This window comes from Euphorbia lathyris, chromosome 7 (genome assembly GCF_963576675.1).
Source record: "Euphorbia lathyris chromosome 7, ddEupLath1.1, whole genome shotgun sequence".
NCBI classification, from domain to species: Eukaryota; Viridiplantae; Streptophyta; class Magnoliopsida; order Malpighiales; family Euphorbiaceae; genus Euphorbia; species Euphorbia lathyris.
The window spans coordinates 86,637,389-86,647,081 of NC_088916.1; the positions used below are offsets into that span (position 1 = coordinate 86,637,389).

General features: G+C 42.1%; 1 protein-coding gene across 1 annotated transcript; it reads left to right on the forward strand.

Moving 5' to 3' along the window:
* Positions 1-3,939: 3,939 nt before the first annotated feature.
* LOC136201146 (protein MAIN-LIKE 1-like) lies at positions 3,940-5,897 on the forward strand. Its single transcript, XM_065991731.1, has 3 exons — positions 3,940-4,076; positions 4,646-4,922; positions 5,023-5,897. The coding sequence occupies exons 1-3, from the start codon at positions 4,032-4,034 to the stop codon at positions 5,682-5,684; spliced, it is 984 nt and encodes a 327-aa protein (XP_065847803.1). The 5' UTR covers positions 3,940-4,031; the 3' UTR covers positions 5,685-5,897.
* The last annotated feature ends 3,796 nt before the right edge of the window (positions 5,898-9,693 follow it).

The window sequence follows — 9,693 nt, forward strand, 5'->3', positions numbered from 1 at the left end:
AATCCCATGTTGACTCCTAGTAACATGACGGGAAGACATATTGGGAAGAGGAGGTAATGGTGGTGGAGTTGGGATCGGTGAGGGAAGTAGAGGTGGGCTGTCTATATGATGGGAAGGAGAGTCCGAGATATCAGATGGGGTCAGATTTGGGCTTGGCAAGGATGGTTCCGATGGACCAGCGGCATGGATCGGGTGAGAGAGGGCCGGATAACAGTGGCTGCCGGCGGCTAATAAGAGGGCTGTTTTGGGCTCGGGTTGGGGTAGAAACTGACGGGGTGTCAAGAGGAGGCCCATTAGTGAGATGAAATTGCACATAGGGTGTAAGTCCATGATCCAAAAAATCATAACTAGACACAGTAGGTGGAGGAATAGTGGCGAAAGGAAATTGAGTTTCATCAAAGATCACATGACGACATACTATGATTTTCTTAGACTCCATATCATAACATTTATACCCCCGGTGATGAGACGGATAGCCTAAAAAGACACAAGGAGTGGACCTAGCTTGGAGTTTGTAAATTGTGGTGGATGGAAATAAAAGATAACATAAACACCCAAAGACTCTAAAATGGGAATACACAGGATCGGTCCTATAGAGCACACATAATGGGGATTGGAATTCTAAATTTTTAGTTGGACGAATATTGAGAAGATAAGTGGCCATTTGAAGTGCATGATGCCAAAAATATGATGGGATGGAAGCATGAACTAAAAGTGTGCGGATACTATTATTGATGCTACGAAGTTTTCTCTCGGATTTCCCATTTTGAGACGAAGTATGAGGACACGAGAAACGAAAAGAAATTCCATTAGCATTACAAAAATCCCAAAAAGCTTTATTATCAAACTCCCTCCCATTGTCACATTGGATATTTTTAATTTCCCTTTCAAATTGAGTACGGATTAGTGCTCGAAATTATAAAAAGATAGAGAAAACATCTGACTTTTTATGCAAGGGAAATGTCCACACAAAATTAGAAAAATCATCCAAAAAAACAATGTAATACTGATGCCCCATAGAACTTAAAATATGAGACGTCCATAAATCGCAATGAACAATATCAAACGGCAAAGAAGTTTTATTATTGGATGAAATAAATGGCAACTTAATATGTTTTCTAAGAGGACAAGGCCGACAAATTGAAGTACTACGAAGAGAATTACATTCAATAAATTTCTTTTGTCTAAGAGCATCTAACACCGGAGAGTCGGGATGTCCTAAGCGGTCATGCCATAAGGATGGCGCTAAAACAGCAAAACTAGAAGGAGGACTTGGAGGGAAGGTGGCTTTGGTAGTGATGGGATAAAGGTCGCCTTGACTCTGACATCTCATTATACGTCGGCCCGTTTGAAAATCCTTCACAGAAAATCCAAACGGGTCAAATTCGACAGATACTGAATTGTTAGAAGTAAACTTACAGACAGAGACTAATTTTTAATAATATGTGGAGCATATAAAACATTTCTCAAGGCTAAGGGTGGATGTGGGTGAGTTAAGTTTGTGTGCCCTAGTCCATGAATCGGAATTGAATGTCCATTACCAACAATTATGCCATGATTATTGCTCATATTAAAAATAGACGAGAGTTTACCCTTATTAGACGTCATATGTGAAGTAGCGCATGTGTCCATGTACCATGGATTTTCCGGAGGATTGAGGCTCAGAGTGTACAAAGCAGATTCAATATCCGTAGGCTCGGAATTGGTAGCAGTATGAAAGGCCTGTTGTGGGCGGGGGCCTAACAGCCCTGCATTCTGGACCGGAGGAGGACCTGTGCAATTGCCAATGGGCCGAGCCCATGACTGAGATGGATATGGACATGGAGGGGCCTGCCAAGGAACCCAAGACCAAGAGCCCTGTTTTGAACCTCCCCAGGACGGCTGCTGCCACTGATTTGCCGAACCACCACTGCCCGGCCGGTTCGCCGGATTATTTCCACGGCCACTGTCGTTGTTGCCACCACGAGAATTATTATTATTATTCCAGCGCCCCTTTTTCTTATTCTTTCCCCGATTGCCTCTTTAAACCGGACGAGATTGTTGCTGCATATACCCAAACGAATTAGCAGACGGAGGAGAAAAGGAAGAAGATCCCGCCGCCACCAAAACAGTCCCCGCCGAGGCCGTAGTGGCCTTCTTCGCTAAACCGGCCTCCTTCAATATAACCATCGATCGAGCCTGATTAAATAAAGGAAGAGGATCCTTTTATCAAATAATAGTGCCAATACTATTATATGCTTCAGTGAGACCCGAAACCATCTGAAGAACAAGTCGGTCATTCGACACCTGGGAATCCACATTACGGAGTTCATCCGATAATTCCTTTAGATGTTGACAATAAGTAGTGGCGGAAGAAAAATCCTTCATAAGAGTATGAGAAAACTCTTGTTCAATTGAAAGTGCACGGGAATGCTTATTGTCCTGAAAGATGTCACGTAAACGATTCCACGCCTCCATGGCGGTAGCATCCGGCTCAATTATCGTCTCTAACAGATCATTAGTAATGGTAGCAGAAATCCACCCAAGAACCATGGCATCTAAGGTTTCCCACTGATCTTTGGCAGCCTCATCGGAGGGAGAGGCAACGGCTTTACCATTCAGAATGATATGGTGGATAACTTTGTGGGATTTGGCAAAAACTTTAAAGAGTTCCACCCAGGTAGAATATTGAACCTTCTCCAAACTAAGAATAATGGAGATATGGTTTTTAATATTAGACACCCCAAGCGCCGGATGAAACTTGGAGTCAGTCATGATGAACATATTAATCGAGAAGCGGAAGGTAAAGGTGAAGATTGGCCAACCAGTATAGAGAGACTGGAAAAGAAAAGGACGGCGGCTCCAGGAAGAAAACTAGGTTTAGTCTGATACCTTTATAGAAGATAATCTGTTGATTATTTCTTAAGCCTAACACGACATATATACAAATATACAAGAGTAATTTTAGGAGCTAATCTAGGAAACAAGAGTAATTTTAGGAGCTAATCTATGAGTAATTTTAGGAGCTAATCTAGGAAACAAATCAACCTACTAATTACAAATAACTCTACAACAATATTTCCTAAAATAGAATAATAACCATTCGGTTAATCTAACATTCCCAACACAAATTAAATAAATAATGATTTTTTAATTCAATTATATATTGAAAACTAATTAATTTGATAAAGGGTTTAAGCCAAAAAAAAATGAAATATAAAAGATAAAGGGTTTACGGCAACAAACAAACATGAACAATCGGGGACAGAGGATAGTTTTTGCATATTATTAGGTAAATTACATCCATCACTATTAAACTTTACTCGTTTTCACAATTTGGTCATTGAACTTCAAAGTGTATTATAAAATTTACTAAACTTTACACTTTTTAGAATTACTGCCACTAATTTTTTAATACAAATAATTCTAATTAAGCCAAAAAAATTAAGAAGTGAGAACTTTTGCATTGAAAGTAGAAATTTAGAAAATAAATAATAAAGCTAAATTTGTCATTTTAATAAGGGTAAATAATTTATTAGTCCCTTACTTTTTACCTAACACACTGTTTAGTCCCCCTATTTTGAAAAATACATTATAAAGTCCATAATTTTACTAATATTAACCCTTTAGTCCTTTTGTCTAGTTTTTTTAGACTTGTAATCGTTATATTTTAGCATAAACAGATAGATATAAAATAACAGAGTAACATTGTCAACTTGTATTGTACTGTGGTTGTCCTAAAAGTTAAGATATGTTCGGTTAAAAATCTAAAAAAATAGATAAAAGGACCACAAAGTTAATATTAGCAAAAGATAGGGACCTTAAAATGTGTTTTTCAAAATAGGGGGACTAAACAGTGTGTTAGGTAAAAACTAGGGGACTAATAAATTATTTACCCTTTTAATAAGTGGGCGACTATATACCGCACTAAAATTCCGGTTCACCGCCCTGTATTGACCTTTTTGCCCTTCTCATTATTTCAAACATAATTTTTGAAATTCCAAATCCTCTCAACATCTTTTCCATTCTAAAAAAAACCGACCAAAAACGAGATGGCACGAAGAGGAGGCATCGGCAAAGGATACATGGGTATTACGGTAAGTATTTCCATAAAAAAAATTATCAAAATCGTGAGTAATCGGGCCGAAGTTCGGGATTAAAATCCCAGAATTTCGCCTAGGCGGGCGCCGGAATCCATCTCCGCCTACGGTGGAACGCATGAACTATGCGTTCCACCGTAGGTGGAGATGCATAGTGTCGAGCGATCCACCTTAGGGTGGATCGCACGGCGCACGCGCTCCACCGTAAGGCGGAGCGCGCGGCGCATGCGATCCACCTTAGGGTGGATCGCTCGACGTACGCGTTCCACTTAAGGTGGAACGCGTACAACGCATGCGCTCCACCTTATGGTGGGGCGCATGCGCCACCCGTTTGGCCTAAGGGCCAAACATTTGGGGCGCACTGGTCGGCCCTAAGGCCGACTGGTGCGCCGCACCCGTTTGGCCCTTAGGGCAGGTGGTGTAAACCACCCGCCCAGGCCAAAAAGGGGCAAATTTTGAATTTTTTTAAAAAAAAATTGCACGGACCGGGCGTAGGCAAACCCGAACGTATAGAAAAAAAAAATTATGTTAAATTGAATATACCTTATAAATAAATAATATTACAGGATAAGGAGGGAGCTGACCCTAGACGCACGTCTTCACGTCCTGTTACTGCATCTGCTCGGCGGGACCGGGAGGAGCAGCAGCGGTTTATGGCGGACGCCCGGAGGGCACATGCTGCACAGGCGGAGCGTGCTGAGGGACGGGATGAGGCGGCTGGTATAGACATGGACGGGGATGCTTCTATGCATCGTCCTAGTGCTGATACTATCCCCATAGATCATGGCGTTGTGACGAGGGGTCGAGACGGACGATTTTCTTCTACCGCAGCATCTTCTTCTGGTAAGAGAAATTAAAAAATGTGTTTATTTGTATTTGTGTTAATCGTGATTATTGAAAAATATACTAAAAAATTAATGTCTACCGTTTGCTGTAATTTCAGGTAGCAGCAAGCGATCGAGGAGTGTAGAGGATGACTGGGTTGTGAAGGACCCCGTCCCCGGGGTTCCATTTGATGGTGCTGTGATCCCGAGCTTTTTGGGACATATTGCATGTGCTATATGGGCCGGTCAGGACAGGGGCGTCCTTAGGTGTCATACCAGATCAGGGTATTGCACGAAGCTGAGATTATGGTACAGTGGTTCTTCCCGGACGATTCAGTCGCGTATCGAGTCATCTGGCTTGTTCCATTTACCTGGTATTATGCACAGTCACATAGATGCTGCACTGATCACAGCATTTGTTGAGCGGTGGCAGCCAGACACGTCATCATTTCACATGCCATTTGGCGAGATGACCATTTTGATGCATGATGTGTGGGAGATATTGCGCATCCCCGTAGATGGTGCCATGGTGACTGCTGATGCGACTGTTGATGAGCTTAAGGATTGCGTGATGGATTTGTTTGGGGCGACTCGGGTTGAGTTAGATGCCCGTCATTATGCTTCTGGTGGTATACGAGCCGCTTCCGTCATGGAGCGCTGTGGAGGTGATCGGATTCCTGAGACCCAGGCTATAGCTTGGACGTGGCTGATGCTCGGTTCCACCTTGTTCGTAGATAAGAGTGGTGACCGCATCCGACCTTCTTGTCTGTTAGAGGTGTAGGACTCGGCGGCTGGAGCCGTTGGACTTTCTTGGGGATCAGCTGCACTAGCATATCTATACCGTCATCTTGGTATTGCTACCAGAGGAGATTGCGGGCAGATGACGGGTTGTATGACATTGCTCCAGTCCTGGATTTACGAGTATTTTCCTTGCTTCAGGCCACATCGAGAGGCAGTTACAGTTGACCCGGATCTTCCTAGGGCTTCGTTGTGGGCATCTATATCGATGGAGAAGAGCGATGAGCGGTTGAGAGCATTTCGTGCCCGGCTTGATGTGTTGACAGCAGATGAGGTATACTTGCTTTATAATTATAAATACTATTCAATTAAAACAAATTTGTGTATTACTTGTATGTGTTAATGTAATTTTATACATCTGTAGGTCATGTGGATGCCGTATATTGGAAACTCACCAGCAGACGGAAGCTTGAAGCAAAACATAAATGGAAATTCAGGATGGAACATTGTTGGACTCACAAATGTCTCTCCATATACACGAATTGCGTAGTATTGATAATCAAGCATCTTCGTCGTGCAATCAGACTTATTCAAAGTTGAAACTATGCTTTTCTCGGGAGGAAAATTAGGGAACTCGTTGGTAAAATCAGATTAAGCCATTTATGTTTGAGAGTTTTCGTTGATCGTAATGTAAAGAGTAAATGTAGATAACTGAAGTAGCAACATTGTTTAATTTTATAGATGGAGAATATAGACGTTGGAATATAGACGTTGGAATATAGACGTTGGAATATAGCCGTTGGAATATAGACGTTGGAACATTACAGAACCACACAAAATTCATCACAATTCACCTGTAACATTACAGAACCACACAAAATTCATCAATATTCACCTGTAACATTATAGAACCACACAAAATTCATCACAATTCACCTGTAACATTACAGAACCACACATAATTCATCAGAATTCACCTGTAACATTATAGAATATCAACCACTAATATCCCCTAAGTTGGGCCAATCTGGTCCACTGTGTCACCCTATCCTGATAGAAGCGCTCCCATCCTACAACGCTTTGGCCTCGGTGCACAAACCACCAGTGTACTATAGGGGGCACCGGAAAGTTAGGCGATAAATTTAAACGTATGTAGTGCTGGCAGTGATTCCCTAAATGAGCTATACAAATCTCACGTGATGGTCTTGTAGCAGTCGATGCGGCATACAATGGTAAGATAGTACCACACAACGCTAATGTGTCCCCACCTGAGAAGCCAAATAACATGATAGCAGAATTGTACATGGTAGCAACCGGCCACAAGTCATCCCAAACGATCATCCAATAATCCGGCGTACAACCTGCACCGTCCCAACTTACTCTACGAAGAGCTGCATCAATAGTATCAACAAACACTCTTTGATACAAACAACGGTTAGCAATTACTTCATTTCGAATGTGATGCCTAACTGTCTGCCACGCTTCTTCGTCACCAAAAATGTAAGTTGCTACCGTACGGAAACCACAATTTCCATCACCTACAACGTCGTAGTATGATTCGACGTATGGTTTAATTATGCCAACTATTTTATCGGAATGTACGAATTCAGAACCATGATACGTTTTTCCATCTGCATTCATGTATATTAGTGTAAAACAACTCTATATTGCAAAACAGTTATAAAAAAAGTTAGGTTTATCAGATATAATTTACCTGATGAGGCAGCATTATGTACTGAGGATGACGAGCTAATTCTGCCACTTCTACCATGACTCCTAGATGAACTAGTAGAACGAGCCCGTCCACGACGAGTTTCATTATATTCCCAAGAACTCGGCATACGTTTTGTGGATTTGCTCACCTTAGGTCGCCCCCGCACGTTAATTTTGACATCGGGTTCGGTGTACTGAGCTTGATCAGGGTGTAGTTGATCATGGATAAACATTGAAATATTACGCATTACGGATGGGTCGGCTTTAGAGACTTGGTCCACTAAGGACTTAAAATATCGCTGCTCCTCGTTCAGATCATTACGCCTGTCATTTTCATCAGTGTGACCATGATTGATTAAAAGTGTTCTCCAAAACACGTGAACACTCTCAGAACTGATCATTTGTTCCAGATCACAAGCTCGTTTCAGTTCACATGCACATGGTATCTTATGCGATGTTCTCAATACACAACCGCAACGCACGTACACTTCATGGCTCAACCCTCTCATACGCTCTAACTCTTGATTCAACAACTGCAGACAATAATGAGTGACTTTGAATACAAGTTGGCTTAATGGGCGTCCGGTGAAAGTGACTGATTGACGAAGCCGCGACTGTTCAAGCATGTACCTGATACGAAGACAAAATTATTATTAGTTAGTGAAATGATACAACCCTAAATGCAAATTCCAAAATCGCAGTAGAAGAAATTGCAAATACCTTATATTGGTTGCTTGTGATTCAATCTGCTTGTGAACCTTCTGCCATACCGTGTCAAGGGACCCAGTTGCCGTATTGAGCCATTGCTTTAGACTAGCATGTTCACTCTCCACTCGACAAGTAGTTGTGTTACCAAAATGTAGGAACTCCTTTGTCCAAGCAACAACAAACTTCTCCTTATGCACCAACCACGTCTCCTCAACATACGAGATAACTCCTTTGAACCTGCTCATCTTTTCCTTCATCATCATAAGATTGGTCTCGTACTCCTCAATGGTTAATGATTCTAATATTGTTCTCCATTTGCCATTCTTGAATTTAGAGGCAAGGCCTTTATCTCCAATGATTCTATACACACGATCTTCCACATCCTTATTAATATGCCAAGTGCATAGCAAGTGCGCTGCTTGTGGAAAAACTTCTTGTATCGGCTTTAATAACCCAAGCTCCCTGTCACTAACAACAACGGTCGGGTTAAGATCATCCCCAAGCAAAATCTTCAGCCTTTGCAAAATCCAATGATAGCTCCCTTCGGTCTCGTCTTTAACAATAGCATACGCTATCTTGAAGTTATTATTGCATGGCGTCATCCCAACAATCTCAACAAACGGCATTTTTTACTTGTTTGTTTTGTACGTTGAATCAATGCCGATGTACCAGTGGTAAGTCCTGAACATATCAACTGACTCTGGATGTGCCATGAACACATGCGTTATCACACCTGAATCAGCCTGTGTGTAATTGACATATTTGTTCTCCACAGCAATATGGTAGAATTGACTAGCCAGGTCTCTACCTTCAAACGCGTCCCTCCTCATTTTGTCCCTGTAATTATATATGTGTTTAATTACTGAGTTGTCCTCTGGGTGTTTTTCTTTAACTGCTGCTAAAATAGCACAAGGCTTTGCTTGAGCTGAAGACATATCACTCACAATTTGTTTAGATGCGATACTGAGTCCGCTCATTTGCCGACTTCCCTCTGGATACATACGCATTGTATGGTTATGCATTCCAGTTAACCCAGCCTTAGCCTTTATCCCCCATCCCGAAAGGTCTGCATGTTGATAGGCTTTAATCTGAAATTTACATCGGCACGCTTTAGTTTTACTTTTCCTAATTGCAGGATCTTCATCATTTTTCACAACACCTCTATATCGTTCACCCCGTGAACAGCGCAACAACTTCTGTTTACCCCCATTTTTGTGCGAAGATATTACAAGCTCAAACCCATTCTGAATAGCTATCTTTTTTGCCCAATCAATAGCATCCTGACTGGAGGGGAAAACGGTATCCGTTATAAAACGCGAACTATAATCAATGTTATCGGGGTTCCAATCTTCTATCGGTACCTGAATATACGAAAAATTTACATTAAAATTACAAAAAAAAAATACTTCGGGCCTATTTCTCCCGTTCGAAATTAGTTCGGGGCAATTTCTGTCCACTTTTGCCTGAACGGGCAGGCTACCCGTTCCACCATAGGTGGAAACGGGCAGCGCGTACTGCCCGTTCCAAAGGTGGAACGGGTGGCGCGTACCACCCGTTCCATGGGTGGAGCGGGTGGCGATTACCACCCGTTCCATGGGTGGAGCGGGTGGCGATTACCACCCGTTCCTTAG